The sequence below is a fragment of the Geotrypetes seraphini genome, chromosome 2 (genome assembly GCF_902459505.1).
Source record: "Geotrypetes seraphini chromosome 2, aGeoSer1.1, whole genome shotgun sequence".
In the NCBI taxonomy this organism is placed as follows: Eukaryota; Metazoa; Chordata; class Amphibia; order Gymnophiona; family Dermophiidae; genus Geotrypetes; species Geotrypetes seraphini.
This window is the reverse complement of record NC_047085.1, coordinates 319,035,012-319,060,932: the sequence shown is the minus strand read 5'-3', so window position 1 is coordinate 319,060,932 and position 25,921 is coordinate 319,035,012. Positions and strand designations below refer to the sequence as shown.

General features: G+C 41.8%; 1 protein-coding gene across 1 annotated transcript; it reads left to right on the top strand.

Moving 5' to 3' along the window:
* The first annotated feature begins 329 nt into the window (after window positions 1-329).
* Window positions 330-25,921, top strand: CMTM8 (CKLF like MARVEL transmembrane domain containing 8). Its single transcript, XM_033930106.1, has 4 exons — window positions 330-755; window positions 18,479-18,652; window positions 21,321-21,446; window positions 25,498-25,921. Exons 1-4 carry the CDS (start codon window positions 615-617, stop codon window positions 25,573-25,575), a joined length of 519 nt encoding a protein of 172 aa, XP_033785997.1. The 5' UTR covers window positions 330-614; the 3' UTR covers window positions 25,576-25,921.

The following is a 25,921-nucleotide window of genomic DNA, read 5'->3' as shown; positions in this document are numbered from 1 at the left end:
AAAATAGGAGTCAGCAGGAGCTCACCGTGCTTATCTGTTCAAATGGCTCCATGCCATTAATACAAAAATTGGTCATCTTACTGCTGAACTAAAAATGGCCTTGGCATGCAGGAAAGACCCAAGTAAAGGCACACTAAGGCTTCTTTTCAGTATTGTTTTCTGAAAGGACCCCCTCAGTGTCTCACCTGAAACAGTGCAGAGCAGACTCGCCCCCTCCCCCCCGGGAAGGGGGCGGGGCCGCACGCTGAACTGCTGCTCCCGCCCAGCTGTGAGGAGGGACCAGGTGCTGGCCGCTTCTGCTAACCTTGCACTCAGACACATATATGAGGAGGAGGAGCCGCAGGATTCATTTTCTTTCTGTTAGGTCGGGCGGACTGGAAGCCTTGCGGTCGCCTCTTTGATATCAGCGTAGAGAATCTGTGCGCGCCTTTACTTTCGTGTCGAATGCGCGTGGATATATATAGTATTAATTTTGGAAGGAGAAGCGAGATTAGCTTGCGCACTAATTCTTGCGTGGTGGGCTTCCTTTTTGGAAAGAGTGGCGGGGGGGGAGGAGTTAATGTGAATGTTTTGTGTCTTTTTTTGTGCCGGTGTCCCAGTCTGCTGCCGAACTGATGGAGGAGCGCCCCTGCTCTCCGGCGGTGATCACCACCCAGAGCTCCTACAGCGAAGACACCTTCTCCAGTACCACCAGCTTCTCCTACGACAGGGACTTCCTCAGAACTCCTCCGGGCATCCTGCTGCTGGCAGAAATCGTAAGCGAACTCTCTAGGGGTCTTCGTGGTCTATATTGTGAGCGCATGCGTGGATGTTTGAGTTTCAGAGACGGTCGTCGTCGTTGCGGGCGCTTTTCCTTTCCGATTTGTTACTGCTCATCAAATAAATGCATGCAAGAAGGCACAGACGTGGGCGAGGTTCAACAGGCAGCGAAATAAACGAGCCCTCCATAATTTAGTTTCTTTCTTAAATCCCGACGACAAATAGGAACAAAAGTTGAGTGCTGAGCTCGTTGCTGGGTTAATAGTTTAGGTGTGATTATTATTTTGATTATGATTATTATAGAATGTACTGAGCTGGAAAGGAAGTTGTCACTGTCTGATGACAATTGGATGAAGATTTCTTGATGTGTGCACTTTAGAAACATTTCCTTCACTTTGGTTCCAGTAATAGGAGATCACTTCTGCAAAATATTTTGATCTCTGGTTGTACTTGGGATATGTGACATCCAGGGCTGATCGTTTTACCCCTCCCCCTCCCCCCCAATAAAAAGGATTGGAAGAACATCTCGTAGGAGCTGCATGCCTACTCCCTTGGTAAACTATTGCCTGAGGAAAGGGATTTTTTGGTCTCTAAAAATTTATTAAAATTAGTCCAATGAAAAGATTACCTTATTTCCATTGTTTATTTATAAATGTTTATCAATACAACTACAACACTACTTTATTCTAAAGGAACAAAAAAATATTTTTTCTACCTTTTTGTCATCTCTAGTTTCTGCTTTTCTCCTCTTCACTCACCATTCTATCCAGCATATGCCCTCTTTATTTGTCCCACTCCCTCCCCCATGCTTTGGCATCTCTCCTTTCTCCTTCCCACTCCCAACTCACCCCATGGTCTGGCATCTGTTTCCCTTCCCCTATGCCCTGGGATATTTCTCTCGCTCCATGCTTTGGCATCTCTTTTCCTTCCTCCCCAATGGTCTGGCATCCGTTTCCTTCCCTCCCCCATGCCTTGGCATCTCTCTCCTTTCCTTTCCTTCCATTTCATCCTCTTCTCCATGCTCTGGTATCTCCTCTCTCCTTTCCTCTCTCCTTTGGCCATGGTCTGGCATCTTTGTCTCCTTCCCTACTCCTCCATGGTCTAGCATCTCTTTGTCTCCTTCCCTGCCCCTCCCCTTAGTTGGCAGCGCAATGTTAAGAACTCGCTGCTCTTGTTGGCCTCAGGCCTTCCTCTCTGCTGGGTCCTGCCTACTTCCTGTTTCCTTGAAGGCATGACTAGGCAGAGAGGAAGACCCCACGCTGGAAAAGCAGTGAATTCTGCATGCTGCTGGAAGTTCTCAGTCGACCATGATGCCAGCTCCTGCTTAGAACACACTCTTATGGGCTGCACCTGAGGTGGACTGCCCCACCCCCATGGTCTGTAATGAGCAGAAAGTGTTGATCCAATAAATAGTGGAACTAAAGCCCATTTGACTGCTAGGGCTTCCTTTTCAATCACTGCATAGTTTTTTTGTTGCCTGATGTAGACTACAGGGTGTTCCTCACCATTCACTTCTTGGGCTAATACTGCCCCCAAATCCGACCTCCAGTGCATTCATCTGTACCACAGACTGAAGTCATAGCTAATCAGCACAGGCTCCAAGCAGATGGCCTTCCTTAGGGTCTGGAAAGCACTGTCTAGTTCAGCATCCAATGCACCCTTTCAGGGACTGTCTTCTGCAGGAGATAGGTTGGTGGTTTTTGCCTTCTAGGCAAACCCTGGAGTAAATTGTTGTTAGAACACAATAAACCACAGGAAGGCTTGCACCTGCTTCTTGGTCTGGGATATTGGCAACTATGTGATTTCTTCCACCTTACAGACTTGGGTTCATTTGTCCTTTCCAGACCAACAAGTTCCCTTGGTACTGGACCTATTGTCCTCTCAAGAAGCATTTATTTGGATTTGCTGTTAATCCAATTGGCCTTAAAGCTATCCAAAACCACTTCCACTTGCATTATATGGTTCTCTAATCTTTGCAGTAAATGACAATGTCCTCCAATAGGCAGCCGCTTAGCCACCATGTGATTCCAGTAGGTGGTCGACAAGGTGTTGAAATATTGCTGGAGCACCATGAAGGCCAAAAGGTAGTACAGTAAACTGGAACAGACCACAGGGCATTATAAAGGCCATCTTGGCAGCCAATATGAGGGGCACCTGCCAATATTTCTTGAGCAGGTCCATTGTTGAGATGAACCAGGCTCCTCCCAGACTTGTAAGAATCTTGTCAACCCTTGGCTTTGGATAGGCTTCCAGTCTGGAGACAGCATTCACTTCCTGGAAATTGACACAGCTGGATGCTCCCATCTGATTTTGGCACCAGAACAAGAAGTTGAAAACAAAAATTTATCACCTGGTTTTGGTTGAAGCTTAAGCCAAAAACTAAAGTTTGGCTGTGTGAATGTGAACTAATGTGGCCCACTATGGATTGTCAAAACTTGCAATCCTCAGCCCTCTGCTAATCCCATAAAAGATTACCTTACCAGGAACTGCAAGCACAGGCTGACAACTGGGAGAGCCTTTTTTAATATCATTTCAATACATCCAATATACATAGATGATCAAAGAAATACAAAATTATAACCTCACTGTGCTATACAAACTAAGCACCAGAAATTAAACAATGAAATATTTATCTAACACAGTCCACAATCTGAGGGTAAGAGGCAAAATGAGTAAACCCCTCAGGAAAAGGGGAAATTCCTATACAAAAGAAATAGGAAATAGAGCAGTAATAAGATGTTAACCTATCCTTTAATTAAATACTGCATTATATCCTGATTCATTCTGGCTGTGTCGAGACTCCTTTACCTTCTAGGAAAAAACCTAATTGGGCAGGTTCAAAGAAAATATAATTACTCCCTTGATACGAGACAAAACATTTACATGGAAATCTCAACTGAAACACTGCCCCTAAAGCAATCACTTTTGGACAAAATCTTAAACTCTTTCCTCCTGGATTGTGTCCACTTTGAGATGTCTGGAAATATATATACCCTTTCACCTAAATAGGTAATCTGTTTTAAATTAAAGTATAATTTCGAACAACACTTCTTTATCCTGTGGGAAATGGAATACAAGAGATTAACAAAGTCGCCCGTCCCCTAATTTCAATGTCAGAAGATTGCAAAATAGCAGAAACATCCAATTGTGTATTTTAAGCTACCACTGCTTTTTCCTTTTGAATTTGTTTTAAGTAGTAAATTTTCTGTATCGGGGGGGAGACTAGCTTCCGAAATATTTTGAACAGTCAACAAAGTTCTTAGTTTGTCTTCACAGGAACTTAGCTGTTGGAAAATTAAGAATCCTTAAGTTCAAGTTTTTTGTTACTTTTCTAAATTTTCAATCTTCCTTAGAATCATCATTTTGTCAGTCTTTGTTTAGTAAGCAAATTCTTAGTCTCAGTTGTTACTTTCTCTAATTTTTCCAAATCCACCTGGTGTTGTTGAACAGATGTCTCTAAAGAACTTATCCTTGAGGTAGAGTTTAAAGTCATAGAAACAGTTAGAACATACCAAGTGTAAATTCTCAATCGCAGTCCAGATAGAATCCAGTGTTACTGCCTGTGGTCTCACCAATGGCTTGAGGGGGGAGATAATAGCCTGATTTCCCTTGGCTTCTACTCCAGAGATTAAACTCTGTGATCCACCGTCCTCACCACCGCTAGTTGCCAAAGGCTCAGCACTCCCAGAACGCTGTAACTCGATCTCTGGAGTCAGCAAGGTTGTAATTACTTCCGGGTTCAGCGCAGCTGGAGAATATGCCTCTCTCAAAGTATTTTGGAGAGCCCTCCTGCATGGTCTGCTCTGCCGACATTCTCCGGGCTTGGGAGGGGTATGTGGTCCTCGATGGTGACAACTCGCCGTCCAAGCTGTGAACTTCCTGACTCACAGCAGGGGAAACGCATGAAATGGAAGGTTGGACTGTGTAAGCTGTGATAAGTCTGCCGTGACGTCAAAGAGCCAGAGGTAGGAGGGAGAACCCTCTGTTTCCCCATTCTTTTAGGAATAGAAAAATTCTTCCCCCACAAATTGTATAGAAATTCCACCTTCAAGGTGGGTAGAGCTCTTTTCAGCGACCTGCTCAAGACGCCATCTTGCCTCCTCCGGGAGAGCCATTCCAACAAGGACATCCCAACAAGTCTGGCACACTTAGGTTCTTAAGTCAATGCTGATATAGTTATAAAGTTCCTCTGAGACAGGAACTTGGATCCAAATTCTCAAAAATAAAATTGGTATTTAACACGGTTGCTAAACTGGTTTCCAATGGTTAGCCTGCATGCATTTCAGCAGCAGATTATCAAAACAGCTTATGGCGGTCTTATGCGAGCTTTCTAGCATTCTCCAACACTATGTAAATAGACTCTGCAGTATTCAAACAAGTACTCTGATGGATTCTTAAACATAGCTGAGCCATTTTCCAAGAGCAGTGTTGGCTTTTGGCGACAAAAATCAGCGACTGCTCAGTGTGCCAGTACAGCGACAGCACTGTGAAAAACGCATCTCTGGTGTGTTGTGAAAAAAAAATCCCAAATTGAAGTTTGGCAGGAGAGTTGCCCATGCTCTCCCACCATCACATGACACTCGCTCTCTCCTCCTTACCTTATTTTCAGATGGCTGGCTGGAGGAATGCCTGCTCCCTTCGGCCAGCAGGCCCGCCTCTTCAAAATGACAGGCCTTCGCCTCCCTGGTGCATCCTGGGATTCACTGGGGAGAGGTCTGAGGCTCTGATGGCTCAGGTTGTTTAAGGCCCATCCTATGGGTGGGGCCTTATACGTCTGGGCCAATCGGAGCCTAAGGCCCCACCCATAGGATGGCCATAAACAACCTGGGCCAATAAGTGCCTCAGGCCCCTCCCCAGTGAAGAGGCGGGCCTGCTGGACAGAGGTAGTAGGCATCCCTCTGGCCAGCCATCTGAAAATAAGGTAAGGGGAGAGGGCAGAGGCACAGGGAGGGGTTGCATGGCAGCAGGAGAACATGGGCAACTATCCCACTGTCAAGGGGAGTTGGGGGGGGGTGTTTGGGCTTTTCTCCCACTTTGGGGGAGAGTGTAGGCAACTCTCCCACTGCTGAGAGGAGTTGGTTGGCGGCAAGAAAGATTGGACTTCTCTCACGCTGCAGGGGTGTGTCGATTGGGCGGGAGAGCATGGGCAACTCTCCTGCTGCCAAGGGGGATGGGTTGGGTATTTGTTATTGGTTGGCAGCAGGAGACATTGGACATCTTTCCTGCGGTGGTGGTGTGTTTTTTGTTGGGATTTTTTTTTTTTTTTGGTTCTGCACATGGTGCCCATTCTTATAACTAGTGATGGGCACATGCTAATTTAGTAACTCTTCACTACTCTCCGCTACCCTCATTTTAAGGAGAATGACTCGCTTTTTAGAAATCGCTACTATAATGGCTGCGATTGCAGCCTGTCATTTTTACGTTTTGGTTTAAAAAAAAACAAAACTAGGCCTTAAGTAGTGTATTAAATAAATTTAAAAAAAATGACCATCTCTTTATGATTTTTCAAACTATCACAAGTAACGAGAGAAAGTAGCGCTGAAATGTTTCCTGTTTTTATTTAGTTATAAAACTGATAAAAGGACAAGCATGATATAGATTTTTACTAAAATAGGGCAAAGGAGTCTAGACACTAGTCTATACTGCAGATAATTATATCAGCTGTGATGCACAATCCAGGATAAATAAAGCCCATTGATGTAAGTGAATGAGAGGACTACAGTATATGTTCTGAAAAATTACAATAAAGAATACACTTCTCCAAAAAATTTATAATATATAAACATTTTTCATTGTAATAAACTAATAAAGCAACATAGAGAAGATAGCTGGCTAAACCCCACTGGGATGGTGTTCTGAGGCTCATAATCAAATAATCAAAGCTTTAAATAAGTGTATGTTCTGAAAGAATATATATGTGAATAATAAACCCCACTTGGAACATGACATAGAAAACTGTATAGGTATTATGTGAGCAAATAAGTAGGATATAGTATGAACATACTACACGATAGTAGTTTAATGTGTATTTATGTAGGATGATTGACTATAGTATAAATGTCTATATTATAGTGTCTATATTGTAACACCTTTACAGAAGCTCATGTAAACCGCTCTGAATTGACTTCCCCAGTCGGTAGCAGCAGTATAGAAGCTTTCAATAAATGATATCGCTTCCTTACCAACACTATAAACTGACCAGTACCTGTGTTTGAGAACAATTGCTGAAAGTTCCTTTCTTTATAGAATATAGTTTCTGCATGCTACAAATTTTGATTAAATGGCTGCATATTTATCATACACAACAGAACCTGGAAATTCTTTAGAACTACTCTAATATCCAAGCCAGAAGTATCCATTAGAAGTCATGGCAGACATTTTGAGAGCAAGGGCAGCATGGGCAGGAGCCCCTGGGGTCACTCTTGCCCTGACTACACTCCTAGACTTAGTAATTGTAAAATAAGACAAGGGGCATTTACAGGTACGTGGGGGAGAGAGAATGCCTATCCGGAGTAGGGGGGGAGGGAGAGATCCAGATTTTACTTCCATTGCTCTGTGGAAGTAAAACCTGGATGTCTCAATCCATCCTGCTTTTTCTGTAACCATATAGTATCCCTACCTATATACTCCTTCGTAGTGGTATATAAAGCTTGCCACTTAAAGCCTTATTCAAATGTGTGTTTTCATGTGGTATGCTTTCTGAATATGCCCATCTTTCACATTTTGGAATTTTTCCATACCATCTCTTAATGGCGGAGTAACTAATGGTTGGTTCAGCAGCCTGAGAAGTGGAGAACTAGGTTTGATTTTCACTGCAGCTCCTTAACCCTCAATTGCCTCGGATACACAATAAGAACTTGTATATAATATGTAAAACACTTTGATTGTGGCCACAGAAAAGCAGTTTATCAAATTCCACCTGCCCCATACACTTGAAACCATTTAACTTTTTTATTTAAACAATTTTTATTAATGACTACATAAGATGCACAATCAACAAAAGCACACATTACAACCCATGCCATCTGAGTTTTGTCATTATACAAAACCAAACAGAAACCCCTCCCCTGCCCCTCATCTGCCTTGCCCAAATACACAATGCTGGGAAAAGGATCCAGGTACAACAATAGAAACCAGTACCATGTAAACAGAAAACAAAAAGGGGGCAGGAAATGAAGGCTAAAACTCTCCAATTAGCTGATTCAGAAAAGAATTGGAACTGCCTACCCCCCCCCCCCAAAAAAAAAAAAACCCCTAACTGACAGCCATCCAGATCCAACGATCTCAAACAACCCCCCTCAACCTAAGCCTTTCTATGCTATCCCCAATAACTTTAAAGAAACTGACCATTTAGGTGGGACAAATGATTTTTGATCTGAATTTTAAAGCATCTGTTCACCTACAAGATCAGCATGCTTTGTTTTGTTGCATATTTTGTGTTCTCTGCAGTTTGGGAAATGCCCAAAGTATTAATGATTAACAGTGACGCAATGAGACTGTCTAAGAAAGGACAACTTGATCTGGAGATATGTGAACACTATGCTTATACTATCTCTGTTTCTTTAAACTAAACCTTAGGTTTATATACCGCATCATCTCCACAATCGTAGAGCTCGGCACGGTTTACAAGAGTTGAGAGAGAAAGGAAGCTCCAAAGAGGTTAAAGGGACTAGTGAGAGGGATATTTGGGGGGCTTAGAAGGCCAAAGAAGGGGTAAGTGTTACATTTTTGAAAAAAGCCAGGTTTTCAGATGTTTGCGGAAGAGTTGGAGGTAAGGTTGTTCCAGAGCTCAGTGAATCTGAAGGGGAGGGAGGTCCCTAGTTTTCCTGCATGGGAAATGCCTTTTAATGAAGGAAAGGATAATTCTGCTTTTGTGATGGAGCTAATATGAATCGGTAAATGTTAAAAAACAAAAAACAAGCCCCAAAACACCTTTATAATGGCAAGGTGACCTGCTTCAGTGAGCACAATTTTTTGCATTCCCTATTTGCTTTGCACTTGCATTTAGGCTGCAACCTCAAAAGAGCCAATATGGGAAGTTACCAAAAAATATCTGAACAGGGATTTGAAGTTCATGGAGGTGAAGAAGAAAAGTGAATTATAAAGTTTTGGGCATCCAATGAGACAAGGAACTATTAAAAAAAAAAAAAAAGTATGAAAGAGTAAGGGGAAGGATGGGTGGGAAGCCATGAATGATAGAGAAACAGAGGTAGCTTGGGACAGATTGGGAACCCTGAAATTTAAGGTTCTCTATTCAAGAAGGAAATAGGAACCTAATCATAGAAAAAGGCTGGACAAAATGAAACAAATGTGGGCTGGGTTAGATTAGAAGATGAGGCATGATAGCAATATACTGTACAGTATGAAAGCAAAACACTGGAGCATGCAGAGTCCTGTAGGATTTGGAAGAGTCAGGAGGCAGTGGCAAAACGACTGGAAAAGAGTGCTGTGGAATTGTACAAGCCCCAGTCTTAAAACACAGAAACAGAATTTATAAGATAACACACAAAGTTTGATTAGTGCAAGTTTTGAACTATGAACATTAGTACTAACTCAACTAGTATTCCTTCTAATTAGAGCTGGAAATTAATCTCGGCTAACTCAACTCAGATGCCAAGTTACCCAGTTTCAGGCTGGAGATTTCAGGACAGTGCTGGATTTGACTAACCTATCCTGGTGCATTGTGGGATTTGCAGCACTGATCAGGCCACTACTTTGGGATGCAAGTTCAAAGCTAGGACTGTCCCAAAATTTCCAGCCAAGAACTGGGTAACTTGGTATCTCTGAACTCTTGATTAATGCATTAAAAAATTAATCACATTGCAGCAGCCCTTGTCCTCTTCTGCTCTTTTCCACTCCCAACCCCTGTCCTTGGTATGATCTAACATCTTTCATCCTACCTGTGATTCAACCTCTCCCCATATTCCAGTCTACCTTAAATGTAGTCTTCTGTTGATCCCCAGCCTTGTACATATGCTGCCTGCAACCCAATCTGAACCTTCCCCCTCTGACCTGTCCCATCCATGCAGAAACAGGAAGTGATGGAAGAGGTGGGACAGGTCAGCCAGGAAAGAAGATTAGTGTGTGTGTGTGTGTGTGGGGGGGGGTGGAATGAGATTTGATATACTTCCTTTCAAACAAAGCACTTTATATATTATATACAGGTACTTATTTTGTACCTGGGCCAATTAGGAAGGGTCAAGTGACTTGTCCAGAGTCTCAAGGAACTGCAGTGGGGTGGTGACAGGGGGGAGGTTGGAAGGACCTAGTGCACAGAAGTTTTAAAAAGTGGTGCACGAAACTTAGAGGGAACATTGGGGGTTTTTTTGTTGTTGTTTGTTTTTTTTTTGTTTGGGGGGGGGGGGTTCTATCTAATAGGAAGATAAAATCTTTAAAAATAGTAACAAGAAAAGGCCAGTCATGCAAGATTGTTTCCCTTAATTACAGCTCTGCCTATCATTGTTCTCTAGACAAATTTAGGCATTGTTTAAAAAAACTTGGCTTCCTGTTCTAGTCACTGCTCCTAATCCTGGTTATAAATCATAGGCACCTAGCATCAACAAATACCTCACTCAAAACAAACATGCTGAGGACATAACTAATATATATGGAAAAGTGCAGCTTAAGAACAAATTATTCTATCCAGGTTACAGCTGGTTTCAGATTCTGATTTGAGTCGCATTGCCTAAAGCAAACTGTTCTGCAGGTCTAAAAATCTAGAGTGACATCACTGCAGTTCCACATATGACTAACTTATGCAGCAACATGAGAAATTCAGACCCACTACTAAAGCTCCTGACTGGATCCAGATTCATAGGACAGGGTTGATCCAGTCATGGTTTTACCCCCCCCCCCCCCCGAATGCTGGGACTTGTAGTCTTGCTTTTCCTAGGGAAGACAATGGGGAAATCAGAACTACAGGTCCCTGCATGCAATGGGGTAAACCTAGGACTGTTTAGTGAATCTGGATCCAGTTGACAGCAAGAGTGTTGGATGATTATAAGTATTATGACCACCTGGGTATCTGGATCTTCAAGGAGTGCTAATTCTCTGTAGAAGACCCAGCGTATATACTGGTGTTTCAGGGGTGGAAGCACTAATTTGCTTAGATCTATCATGATTTGGGTTAATTTTTGACTTGTAAAAATTTGTGTTTCTCTTGTACTTATTAAGGTTAGAGATTTGTCATGCCTCCATTTTCTTTCTAGGGAATGTAGTCATTTAGTCAGTGAGTTCTGTTGTGTACTAGGGTTTTTTTTTTAAACTTTCCGTGGTGGGATGATGTAGGACTTAATAGGGACTAATTCGTCGGAGCCTGGTTATGGAAGCATTCCAGGCTGAAATCTTGTTGTCCATAGAGGTCAAGTTTGTCCTCTACATTAATTCGGAATGCTGAGGATATGGAAGAAGCATCTAATTTGTAAAAGTTGCGAGTTAGAGAATGACACGGGGAAAAAATTTGTCCCTATCACCGCCCCGTCCCCGGCCCACCATCCTCTGCACCGCCCCGTCACCGCCATTCCCTTCACCGCCCCGTCACCGCCATTCCCTTCACCGCCCCGTCACCGCCATTCCCTTCACCGCCCCGTCACCGCCATTCCCTTCACCGCCCCGTCACCGCCATTCCCTTCACCGCCCCGTCACCGCCATTCCCTTCACCGCCCCGTCACCGCCACTGCCATCCCTTTCACCGCTCCGTCACCGCCACTGCTACCCCATTCACCGCTCCGTCACCGCCACTGCTACCCCATTCACCGCCCCGTCACCGTCACCGCAGCATACATAAAAGCCTCAAACGGGTATGATTTTATATACTTATCTTTATTAACGTATAAAGGAAACATTCTTTACAACTTAGTTAACTATTAGTTAATAACTATACAAAAACAAAACACAACCTGTACTTTTAATTGTCGTTATTTTTTAACCCGTGGATGAACAACAAATCATCCACAATCTCTGGATTCAGTCTAGTTCTCCTTTCTTCCACAGTCCTTCCTGCAATAGAGAATGCCCTCTCTGAAGATGTGCTCAGCCAGACTCTAACCGGTCACCGGAGCAAAGAATCACCCCCCCATAAATAAATAAATCCCCATTCCTTTTGCTCCCTGTCAATTTTCGTAGTTAAAAAACTGATACACTTCCGATCTACTCCACCTGCAACATTTGATGCTAAAGCATTAGTAAACTTCTTTAGCAGACCCTCTTGCATTTAGTTGTTCAAATATATAACTTCCAAATCTCCTTTCTATACAATCATTTCCAACACTTGGCTTTATTTCTCTCCTTAGTACCCACTAATAATAAACTCACAGTTTCAAACTTCAAATCCTGGGCTCGGCTCCGAAATCCCATTCCCAATCGCTACTGCTGCACTACAACCCATTAAATATCATGTGCGGCAGTAGCGATTGGTCCCCTACTTTGAGCAAACAGATCTGACAAATGAGGAGCCAGTATATTGGGGGGCGGAGTCAATGCGGCAACGTGCAAGTCGGGTAGAGAGTTGGAGGAGACAGACCACATGGCGGAGACAAACATGGCCGCCGGAAAAAAAATCAAACGCCCGGTCCCGAACCAAAGACACACGGTGAAGACAAAGTAAATAGCGGTACTTAGAAGGGGGTACATTGGCCTGCGGGGACAAATCTTTTCACCGTTTTTGCGGGCGGTGAAAACTTTTGTCCCCGTGTCTGCGGCGATTTGGCTATGGAGTCTCCATAACCCGCAGCCAAATCGCCGCCACGCCGCGGCTGCCTGCAGGGATCGCTCCCCGTGTCATTCTCTATTGCGAGTTAAAGATTGTTTTTGGGAACATGACATGAGGAACTTGGCTTCACGAGGTGTTTGAATGCAATTAAGCAGTGATCTGACCATGGGACAGCCTTATTTAGGGTTAAGAGAGTCGGAACTCTAAAGTGTAGGGACAAGTGCCATGTCCAAGGTTTGACAAGCTGTATGGTTGGGATTGGTTATCAATGGACATAAATTCAGGTCCTTATTCTGACGCGAATGTGTTATGTGATCCTTGAAATGGGACATTGAAGTCACCTAAAAGAATTGGGTTGGTTGTAGTTGTACAAAAGTCGAAGATGGTAATTTGAATATGGGTGATGTTGTCATGACTGATGGGAGGTGGAAGATATAGCTGCAGACATTCACTCAATTCAGCTCTGGCTTACCTTGTTTCTGCTCTTGAGCTTATCTGCTAACCCCTCTTCACTTTCAGGATCAGTGGAAATGTAGAGCAGGTGCAAAATATTACACAATCACTACAACAATTACCCTGGACTCATAACTAGGGATATGTTGCACCTTATTGTACCTGTGATTCTACAGTTGCTGCCTTGTAAAGAAACAATGCCAAGTGTGATTTTATATATTTAGAAAAATAAAAATACTTGGAAGTATGGCACGCTTTACAAAATTAGTTACATAAGCATACTGATTGTACAAAAATATATTATGAATATAATTGGTAACACTAGTTATGTATGTAAAGTATACCACAACTATATTGTTAGTAATACATTTCCTAAGAAGATATCTTGGGCTAATCACCAAAACTCCCAAAGTAACTAACCCTTAGACAAGAACTTGTGACTAACTAGTCCACTGGAACCATATAAGATATCCTCTTTCTCACCCTTCTTTAGCTGCCAGCATCTGGTGGGGATGAGAAGATCTTCAGGCTACAAGTTCCTAGCGAGCCCACTTGGTTCCAGAAGTAATGTCCAAGTTCTTACACTGGCACAGCAGTAGGTTCTCGGTCCGCTAAAAGCTAGCGGATAATTGACTGACTGCAGAATTCTTCCTTCAAGGTCTCAGCCTAGACCAAAGTATATCAGCCTTGCAGACAATTTCTTCTTTTCAGATGTGCACAACTCCCAGGAATTCTTCTCTCCTTTTTCTGTCCTTTTCTCTTCAAAACTTCACATCTGACCTGCCTAGGCTGGTACAGAATCTTTCCCTCTCAAATTTCATGCCCCATAAGATTTGACTAGCTGTTTAAAAGAAGAAATTCTGCTGAAATACAGAAACCAGCGCTCGGTCTTAAACAAAACGTAGAACATAGAGCTTGTGTGCCATATGTTGGTCAACTCCATCCCATTGCTTATACATCCACAGCTGTACAATAGTGACATCTAGTGACCAACCTAGAGCACATGTTTGCAGAGTTACAGATGGAGCCTAGTGCTTCGCCTCAGTTAAGGATACTGGACTATCAATAGAAACTTGGCTTCCAGCTTCCTCCATGAAAAAGTAATTTTACAGGATATTGCTGAAACATTTTTATGCCTTACATCTACATAGAAACATAGAAAAATGAAGGCAGATAAAGACCATATGGCTTGTCTAGTCTTCCTAACCATGCCATATACTATCCCCTCTTCTCCCTTAGCAATCCAATGTATTTGTCTCCATGCTTTCTTGAATTGAGATACACTTCCCCCCAGGAGGCCATTCCATGCTTTTACCACCCTTTAAGAAAAAATATTCTCTGAGGTTACTTCTGAATCTAGGTGCCATTGTAGACAATACGCTCAAACCTTCTGCATATTGAAACCTTCTTCCCAATGTGTGGTGGCAGCTAGAAAAGCAGACAAGATTCTAGGAATTTTTAGAAAAGGGATGGTAAATAAGACTAAGAATGTTTAATACCTCTGTATTGCTCCATGGTGCAATCTCATCTTGAGTATTGTGTTCAATTCTGGTCACCGTATCTCAAAAAAAGATATAGTGGAATTGGAAAAGGTTCAAAGAAAAGTGAACAAGCTGAAGTCCCGAGAGCAAGACCACAGAAGACAAACACAAATAGAGCTGGAGGTGAGGTAGACACTGATCAACATTCAGAGGACTGTTCTTGAGAAGCTAGCTAAACTAAAAGTGGACAAAGCGATGATGCCAGATGGTGTACATCCAAGGGCTGAAGGATATTAGGAAGTTCTGGTGGTTCCACTGGCTGACCTGTTCAATGTTTCTTTAGAGTCGGAAATGGTATCAGAGGACTGGAGAAAAGCAGATGTGGTCCCTTGCCACAAAAATGGAAGTAAGGAACTAAGTCAGTAAGTCTGACTTTCTGTTGTAAGTAAATTAATGGAAACGTTTTTAAAATGGAATAGTAAGAAGAAAAAGTTGAGGAATCCCGGGATAGACCATTGGTCATTTCCGCAATACTGGAACAATCGGATAGAGAATTAGCTGTTTCAGCCACTCTCTTGCTGTCTGTGGCTTTGGCTCCAGACAAGGATTGGATACTAAAACTTTTCTTCAAAAATAGATCCAAGGACTTCCTGGGACATCATGTTCAGATATTTCCTAATGTCTCCAGAGAGACTCAAAAGAGAAGAAGAGAATTCTTAATCCTGAAACCTGGAGTAACTCAAATAGGGGGTATTTTCTTCTTGAGATATCCATGTAAATGTGTAGTTACTCATCCTTGAAGTATATTTTTACAGAGCCATCTCATTTGATAAGTTTTCTCTCAATGAAACATCTTGAGAAAGGAATAGCTGCGCCTAAGGAAGGTTAACTCTCTCTACTGTAGTAGACATATGGATTTTCTTGATAAATTGTTTGATTTATTTTGCTCTACTCCTTAAAATCTTGGATCCAATTATTGAGGACTAGTGTGCAATCAAATTAGTTTTTTATTTTATGTATTCTTATTTTAAGTTTAATTGTGTACTCCAATTTTGGGAATTCAGTTAATGTGTTTTTTGATTGCACTTTTCTGTACAAGATGTTCATGCTTGGTAATATTATAAAATTCTAAAAATAAATAAAAAAAATAAAATGGAATAGTGACATTTCTGAAATCCAGTGGAATACTACAGGACCTGAGGCAACATGAGTTCACTAGAGCAGTGATTCCCAACCCTGTCCTGGAGGAACACCAGGCCAATCGGGTTTTCAGGCTAGCCCTAATGAATATGCATGAGAGAGATTTGCATATGATGGAAGTGATAGGCATGCAAATTTGCTTCATGCATATTCATTAGGGCTAGCCTGAAAACCCAATTGGCCTGGTGTTCTTCCAGGACAGGGTTGGGAACCACTGCACTAGAGGTAGGTCTTGCCAGACAAATCTGATCAATTTTTTTTTTTTTTGACTGGGTGACCAGAGAATTGGATAGAGGGAGTGCACTAGATGTGTATTTAGATTTTAGCAAAGCCTTTGACGGTGTTCCATACAAGCATTTTTAATAAGCTGAATGCCGTCTATATGGACCCAGAAGTGATGGACTGGGTCAGGAATTGGTTGAGTGGAAGATGACAGAGGGTGGTGGTAAATGGAGGAATTGGATGTTACCAAAGGTGTGCCAGAAAACAACGAACAGACTGCAGACAATGTACAAGATGCAGGCGTTGTTTATTAGTAATTGCAGTAACATATACAACCTTATAGCCAACCAAGGGACCCGACACGGTCCGTGTTTCGGATAACACGCCTTCCTCAGGGGTCGATGGTGGTTAAGGTATAAAGCAAACACACGCCAATCACGATCAAATGGGGTCAAGCAAGTCTTACACAATGGTAAAAAAAAAGACTTGCTTGACCCCATTTGATCGTGATTGGCGTGTGTTTGCTTTATACCTTAACCACCATGGACCCCTGAGGAAGGCGTGTTATCCGAAACACGGACCGTGTCGGGTCCCTTGGTTGGCTATAAGGTTGTATATGTTACTGCAAATACTAATAAACAACGCCTGCATCTTGTACATTGTCTGCAGTCTGTTCGTTGTTTTCTGGTTGCTGTTGTTTACTGCAGACTACGTTGGATTTTCTTTCTACCAAAGGTGTGCCTCAAGTTTTGGTCCTTGGGCCTGTTCTAGTTAACATTTTTTGTAAGCGATATTGCTGAAGGGCTCTCGGGTAAGATTTTGCCTCTTTGCGTATGAAATCCAAATCTGCACTAGATACCCCTGATGGTGTGAATAACATGAGGAAGGACCTAGTGAAGCTTAAAGAATGGTCTAGGAGGGCTCACCATACAATATAAGCAAGATAGTGACATCTGTACCTGGGACTTAATGTAAAATTCACTGCAGTAACCTTTAGAGTGTCCTGCTCTCTGGGCTCAAATGTCTGTTACCATCTGAAGCTGCTTGAGCTGAGAACTCTTCATCATCCCCTTGTAATACAGGCTAGAATGTAGTGGGGGGAGGGTTTCACATCTTTGCGTGGTGGGAAGGGGATTGGTGACCACTGGGGAGAGTAAGGTGGGCTATCTAGTCAGTTTGGGCACCTTTAGTATTTAGGCACTTCAAAATGGGTTTAGCTCCAAACATCAAAAAAAGAAAAAAAATCCCTAGATTTTTTTTTTTTTTTTTTTTTAATTATACCTGCTGAGTGTCAAAGTTCTAAGCCCACCCAAAACACACCCCTTTTAAGATATGGATGCACTGGAGACAAAACCAACCAAAGACATCTAGATGGTATGTTTTAAGAATGCCCACTTAAATGTTTTAGTTTATGCTGTCTTATTGATGGATGTCATGTGGTGGTATTTGAAAATGAGCCCCAAAATGTATACAACTTTAGAATATCCGGAAACCTGTATAGAATAGATTATTGTAATTCTCTATATAATGGTATTGCTCAAAAGGAACTTAAACGCCTTCAGATTATTCAAAACACTTCTATAAAATTGATTACAAAAGCAAGGAAATTTGACCATGTGACACCTCTTCTTAGGGAAGCACATTGGTTACCAGTCACCCACCGAGTATCTTATAAAATATGCCTGCTTACATACAAAACTCTTCTTTTCAAAACCCCAGCATTCATTCACAAATATTTGATTCCATATACTACTAATCGAACATTAAGATCCACAGAACAACATCTGCTATCGGTCCCCTCTCTTAAATTCATAAATACTCGACGACAAGTTATCTTTTCTGTTTCAGCACCCCAAATCTGGAATTCTCTCCCTATCTATCTAAGGGAAGAAACAAACATAGAAAAATTCAAAGGTAACCTGAAGAGTTTTCTCTTTAAAGATGCCTTTTCCATTTAATCCTCTCCACACAAATTAACAACAATTCTTTTACCTCTAATCTTTTACTGAAATACTCAGTTTTTTCCCTTCCTCATGTATTTTCCTTACCTGTTTTTTTCTATCTTTAACATATATTGTAACTTTTACCCCCCCTTTTCCTTATGTATCATGTTTTGTCTCATTTTGTATTTTCTCTGTCAATAATGTGTTCAGTCTTATTTAGTATATGATTCCCCTTTTATATTGTAATTTTAATAACATGTACATCGCTTAGAATGTAGATTAAGCGATTAATCAAACTTTTAATAAACTTGAAACTTGAAACTTAAATTGTAATATCTAGCAGCTAATCTAACTGCAACATGTTTTGGTGATAAAAATGTTGTGCAAAATAGTAGTGGGTATCCTCCCAAATGAAAAAACACTAGATGGAACATGCATAAAATGCCAATGAATTCAATAAAAATATAACTAAACTCAGTAGTAGTGTTCTAAACAGGAGCATTTCCTAAAGATTAGCCATGTGGTTAGCTTGCTTTCTAATGTCTATTCTGAATCTCCAGTGTCTTCAAATTTTTTTTTTCCCACTTCTTTGCTGTTGATGCTTCCTTCCTTGGATACAGTTTTTGAATCAACTGCATTTTTATACATTGCACTGTTTGGCCTTCTGCACTTTTTGGGTAATCTATTTCCTTCCTTTGCTGTCCCTCCAGGTACTAGGACTACTAGTGTGGACACTGATAGCTGGCACAGAATACTTCAGATATTCCGCCTTCGGCTGGGTAATGTTTGTAGCCGTGTTTTACTGGGTTCTTACCGTCTTCTTTTTAATCATCTATATTACAATGACATATACCAGGATCCCACAGGTGCCATGGACCACCGTGGTAAGTACAATAGCATAAACACTTTTGGAGCATGTTTTGTGTTGGTCGGTTAATCTTTTTCCTTTTATTAAGTAGTGTTAACAATCTTGCTGTTACCATTAGAGGGGACTCCAAAACTCCTTAAGATTACCCTCATTCACAGGTTAAGTACCAGAATCCCAGTTGACTGAGTTAACTCCCCCCCCCCCTTTTCTTAGTAGCAACCCTACTAGTAAGCCAAATATGGCTTCATTAAACTAAACTGCTGGACTCGGTGCCTGGTTTGAATATTTGCTGGCTCTACAAACTAGGATTAAGGAGTACTTAATTTGTATGGATGGAGAATCGGAGAAATATAAAATGCTGTTTTTTATAAGTGGAAAACTTCAAAAATATGTTTAAGTCTGTCAGGTCAAAAGCACACCGGGACAAAGGCGCGCGCAGACAACTGAGCGCAATGTGGAGGTGCGCGCTGAAGAAAATGACTGTTTTAAAGGGCTCCGACAGGGTGTGTGGGGGGGGAACCCACCCACTTTACTTTATACAGATCGTGCTGCGTTGTGGGGGGTTTGGGGGGGTTGTAAGCTCCCACATTTTACTGAAAACTTCACTTTTTCCCTAACCCCCCAAACCCCCCACAACGCCGCCGCGATCAACAAAAAACCCCTGTCGGAGCCCCTTTAAACACTCTTTTTCTTCGGCGCGTGCACCTTTGTCTTCGGCGGTTTTGTCTATGAACCTTTAAGTCATTGCATTTCAAGAAAGGAAGAAAACTAGAGAAACAGTGTTCCGCTTTATAAAATAAGTATGAACTTTCACCTATGTTTTGGAGTAGCATAGTTAGTCAACTTTGGGTAGGCGGGAATTTAAATTTTCTTTCCATCCCTGGCCTCACCACCTCCAGCACACCCAGCTCAAAACATAAATGCCTTTAACTGGCAGCACTGTTCCTTCTCTAAGATGAGTGGGAGTCCTCCACTTAGTCTTGGCGGTCAGAGGTGCTGTTTTCACTGTCTGTTTCAAAAATGAGGGACGGGCAAGCTCTGTAGGATTCCAGGGAACTTGCTTGTCCCTAGCCATTGAAGACGCACACACACACACACACACACTTCAGGAGGAGGTCTACATGGACGGATGTCTTAGAGTCAACCAGAACTGGTACGTGGGAGGGGTACACAAACTTGGGAAAGAAGGGAGGAAGCACAAACTTGGGCATAGGATGGAAGGATGAAGGTAGAAAGGAAAAGAGATGTTGAAGTGAGGGACGGACTAAAGAGAATTGTTGGGCATGGGGGTGTGAGTGAGAGAAAGATGCTGCACATGGGGAGAAGGAAGAGGAGAATTGTTGGACATAGTGGTGGGAGAGGAGTGAGGTAGAAATATTGGATGTGGTGGTGAGATGGATGGTGGAGGGAGAGAGATGATATGAGAAATGTTGGGCATGGGGGGCTGGTGGGCAGGGGTGAATGATGCTGCAACTGGTCCAGGGGATGACAGAGGGAGAAATGTTGGATGTGGGAGAGATGCACCCTGGATATCTCTCTCCCTCTTCTTCCCCCCCCCCTCCACACACACAAACACTCCCTTTGCAGCAAGGAAGGGAATGTGAGAGAAAGGGAGACATGCTGTGCAGGGGAGGGGAAAATGTGTGTTTTGTGTAGTTTAATTTTGTGGTTAGACTTTCCAAATGGAAAATCTGGACCTATGCCCCTGCCTCCAGGCCCACCCCCCCCCTCAACCTGCACAAGTGACTTTGGACGGCATTCGCACATGCACTGGTGTGACATGTCGCATGCATGTTCATGATGTCACTATGTTGCATCTGTGCATGCGTGAATGTCACTTGTTGCCAGAAGTTTTTCAAAACCCAAAGTGCTGGGTTTTGAAAAGCAATCCAGACATCTGGTAACCCTACCATTTATGTCTTAATAAGATTATATTGTGGGTATGTATATAGAATTACAGTTGGTACAATTATGGGGATAGGATGGAGCTTTTGCCCCCCCCCAAAAAAAAAAAAAAATAAGCATTCCGCTGCATCCCTGTCTCTCCTTCCTTCCTTCCTTCCTACCCTTTCCTCCAAGGCCATTCTTATCTTTTTCCTACACCGGGAAAGGCCATTAGCTCCCAGGTATTAACCCTAACATCTGTGGATTGTAAAGTAGTAATTAAATTTTAAAAAGAAAAACAACCTTTCATAATGCATAATGTACTAGCACACTTCTATTTGTGTATTATAGATTAGAGTTTAAGCCCGTTACATTAATGGGTGCTAGAATAGATGCCAGCCATTAACCAGTCAACAGGGATCACTATTACTCTAAGAGTTTCTTTTTATGGTATGCATTCTCGATACATTTAGGGTCACAATATTTGTGAAGATAAAGAGGACACACAACCCCAACCCCACCCATGCCCCATCTCTTCCATGCCCGGACCCTGCCTCCCACTGATCCCAGTCCCACCATCTCACCTTTCACCATTTCCTTAGTCCTTTGTACCCTTATCGTGTGTTGAGACGCTTCCCTGCTCGACGATTCTATTGTACTGCGCAAGCGGAGGCACGGAGTTTCAATCCTAATGCGCATGCGCTAACTAAGTTTTATTATTATAGATACGATTATAAACTCTGAAGTACTTAATCTGGAAGGGGGTTTGTTCTAACATGTCATTTATCTTCCCCTTTCAGGGTTTGTGTTTTAATGTGAGTGCCTTCATATTATACCTCAGTGCTGCCATTGTAGATGCCTCCACAGTTACCAAAGAGAATAACCATTACAGTCATCACAATTACAACAGCTGGGCAGCTTCATCAGTAAGTAATGGCTTCCATGCTAAAGAAATCTTGGCCATCTTTCCAATCAGCATCTCAAGGAAGCAGGCTTCACTTGTGTGGGAAAGGTCAGAACAGCTGGCTTTTTCACTTGCTCAACTTAGTTAGTCCTTATGATGCCTTTCTTCTGACAGAAGATCTATGTGGGAAGGAAGCTTAAAGGATAGAATCGCAGGGCACATGGCTCTTTCTACCTACTTTCTCTTTTGCTGGGTGCATGAGCCAATCCATTTAATGGAAATTTTTGTTTCTTTTTTTTTTAACAATTTATAATATCAAATGATACCAAAGAAAAAGGATTATTTCACAAAGTTTTACAATAATTATACATACAATACAAAATTCCTTTTCAAGCCCACAAAATTTGGGGAGTCAAACCTAAATACCAACTAACATTAGATATAAAGAAAACTAAGAATTGGTCACTGATTCATCGAATCTTAACCATTCCTTATTTTGGGGACTCTGACTTTCCTCCAATTATTCTCAGTAGTGAAACATTTAAACCAACAAACCTCATTTCTGTTCTCAAGCCATTAAAAATTGTTGCAATTGGATGGGATCCCAGAATACATATTCAATGTCTTGTAATTGAACAAGACATTTACATGGAAATTTTAAATAAAATGATGCCTCAAGAGCTAAAACTCTTACTCTCAATTTCAAAAATTCCTTCCTCCTTAATTGCATAGCTCTTGAGACATCAGGAAAAATCCTAACTAAATCTCCACAAAATTTAGTTAACCTATTTTTAAAATAAAGTTTCGTTATTACCATGGTGGATCTACTCTGAATCACATCTTGACTGTCTTCCAAAAATTCTGTCAAGTTTATTCCATTAGTGACCAGATGATCCTCCTCCTGGTCAGATTGTATTTTTTTTTTTTGCGGAATGTAATAATTGTTAATTGGGAAGGTCTCTGCATTGGGTAATCCTAGTATCTCTTTAAGAAATTTCCTTAACAGTATTTCGGGAGATAATAAATGAGTCACTGGGAAATTAACCAAGCGGAGATTCCTCGCCCTATTCATATTTTCCAACATTTCCATTTTAGAATGCAACAGTGTAGAATCCTTAACAGCAGATACTGAGACAGCTTGCAATGTATTACTTTGAGTTTCTAACACACAATCTTATCTAAACAACTTAAATTGGAGTCCACATTCAAAAACTTTTGAGAGACAGATTGTGAATAGTCCAAAGTTTGTTTCATTGATTCTCTGAGAAACCCTTCAACTTGAGAAATCTTTAAGGGTAATATCTTGTTGATCCTCTGCAACACCTGAAAATTCAGGTGGCTTAGGTATATCAGAAAAAATTAATTTACTTGTTTGCACAGAGGGACCACATATTCAGCAGAAATAGCGGGAATAGTCTTCCTGCTATCACTAGATACTGGGTGAAGGGGGGGGGTCCTTTCTAGGGGACTCAAACGATGCACCCAACATGGGAGAGTTCATATCACGAGAAAGTTGTGGTGGATTCTCTGTGGATAAAGACAAATGCCTGTCCATTGGTCCAGAAACAACAGGTGTTGAGCTCTTAGGCTTAATTTTCCTTTTCCCCATAGTATAAAGATAAAGTTATATGACCTGATTCCTCGCTCCATGTTGCTCCAAGGGGCAAGTCTCCAGCAGGTGGAAGGTCACTATTCAACTAGCTCCTGAATTCTGGCTCTGACTGGGCAATTCTATTTCTTCTTTTGGGAATTCCCTTCAGTGAGACGGCAATTTTATTCTCCTATTGAGGTTTCTCTTCAGTGAGTTGGGGGGTGTCCGGCTGAATGGTGCAGGCTTCAGAGGTTACACCTGGACACGCCTCCCCCCCCAGGTCCCTGCCTCCCCCTCCCTCCAGTGATAGAGGTTCTGACTTGGTCTCTAATTTTCTTTCCCTTTTAAAAAAAAGACCACCTATACTATACAGTATGCCCTACTAGTATCTACCAGCACTATCAAAGAGGTTGCGAGTATGTGTTCCAATTGTATGGAAACTGCTGTTATGTAGAAACGGCTAGTTCGTCGTATGGGTTTAGAAATATTTTATTTTTCAAATGATGGACTTTGTGAGGCTGTGGTATTGGTAGTGTATACGCCGAACAAATTTTAAAATGAGGCAGTACTTCGGGTAAGGGCTGCGGCTGTGTAATTGCATCTCTGAAGCAGCCGGTGTCTTCCCATGCTGCAGGAGGCGCGCGCTTATTCTTTCATTGCTTGATGGGTCAAGGAGACCATTGCTGCCGCTTATTCAATAACAGGAAAGCGGTTGCCTAAATAACTTAATGCCCGTTCAGACAGAGCATTGGCTACTTGGGCAAAGTCCAAAGGTTTTTTCTTGGAGAATACTTGTAGTGCTGCTACTTCCTCTTCTAAGAATAACTTTTCTAAGTATTACAGGTTAGATGTGGCACCGTGTGAGGAGACTGCTTTAGGTGCTTCGGTCATGGTGGATGCGGCATTCGATTCCCACCCAGATGGAGGATTGCTTTGCTACATCCCACTAGTCTCTAGATTCATCTGCTGCTATTGCTAAGGAAGGAAAAATTATGTTCTTACTTGTTTTCTTTAGTTTAGACGCAGCAGATGAATCCAGAGCCCTGCCCTTCCTGGTTATTAGCTCTCAGTTTGTTTTGCGAGTTTCAGAAGTTTTGTTATAGCTGGTAGTTGTATTCTGTATTACTTTTTGAAGTTTGTTATAGGAAAGAAGTTTTTTTGCATGGGCAAGGAGCAATACTGAAGATACAGGAGGCGTGCCAGCCAATAGGACCACCTGTTAATCAGTTTCTCTATCTCCACCTGCTGGTAGATGTGTGCTAGCCCACTATTTTCTGGATTATTATTATTATTATTCATCTGCTGCATCTAAAGGAAAGAAAATTAACAGATAAGAACATAATTTTTCCATGAGTGGGAGTTAGGAGTTGAAAGAGTTTGACATATTGACTCAAGGCGTCTGCATCATGACGGAATAAAACCTGCATGGAATAGCACATGTGATTCTAGCTGCCTTATTGGGCAGACTAGATGGACTCTGTGGGTCTTTAGCTGCTGTCATACTATTTGGTTCTTTTTATAAATCAAATCATAACTCTTAAGTATGCAATTTAAGATTAACATAATGCAAGAGTAATAGGCAGAATCCATTGGGACTTAAAGGAGTTTTTGTTCAACAAGTAGGTAAGTAAAAAATTAAGATCTGTATGAGGCAAATCATATATACTGTAATTTTGTGCCTTTTTTAAATACACTAGATTGTGGTTTTGTTATCAATAAAAACAGTTTGAACTTAAATACTCTAGATTTCAAAACTGTTAAGCTCTTATTCTGGTTTAGAACAAATCAAAGGTCTGCAAATAATTCTGAGTAGTATGTAGAGCAAAGTGCTATGTCCAATGAAAAATTAAAACAATTTAGAGGTCCTTTTTTACTAAGCTATGTTAGGCACTGTAGGCATGATTCTATATAGGACGCCTGGTCTCAGCAGTTGTCTAAGCAGCTTTTGAGAATCGCCCACAGGTGTTCTATATAGAATCGCCTCGCCTAACCCTGCCAACCACCCTGAATCTCTGGCATCCATGTCATAGGTGCAGTCTAGAGAATCAGCAGGGAGCGGCAGGCAAACCCCATACCCCACCACAAGTCGGCCAGCCAGAAGGATGCCCACTCCTGCCATCACCCCAACACCCCCCCACACACACACACACACTTTGTCTGCGACGGGAGCGATGCCCACTCCCTCCTGCCTTCACCCTCCAAAAGCCCACCTGGACCCCTCATACCTTTATCAGCAATGCTGGCTGGAGGGATGCCTACTCCCTCTGGCCAGCAGGCCTGCCTCTTCAGAATGGCAGGCCTAAGACCCTGATTGGCGCAGGTGCCTCTATTTATATATTTGCTCTAGGCCTGTGCTTCTACGTTGTCTTCATTGTACCATACAATTACATTTCCCCCTCTTCCTCAACATAGATTTTATAACAAAGCAATTAAAAAAAGAGAAGAAATTTCTAATATAGCTTGTGTTTTGTTTATTTTTCAGTTCTTCGCCTTCCTGGTCACAATCTGCTATGCTGGAAATACATATTTCAGTTTTTTGTCTTGGAGATCAAGGACTTGAAACACTATTTTGCTAACTGAAGAAAATCTACAGCATAATTTCCTCAAATAAAACAAATCGGCAACAGGTGCAGCATATGGAATCAAAAGAAGATTCTGCTGTTGATTAAAGTTTTCTTTGATTAGCTAGGTTTTTTTTTTTTTGTTTTTTAGTTTTGTTGAATAGTTATTTATGATCTTCAAGTTTCTGTAAGGAGTTGCTGCTTCACTGATGTGGTGCTATAAGCTGTATTTTCCCAGTGTTCTATGTGTTAAATTAATGCACAGTGTTGTCTAAAAACTTTATGTAAATTCTGTTGTGAGCAAAAGATGTAAAGATTTGTTAACTAAACAAAAACTGAGATCCA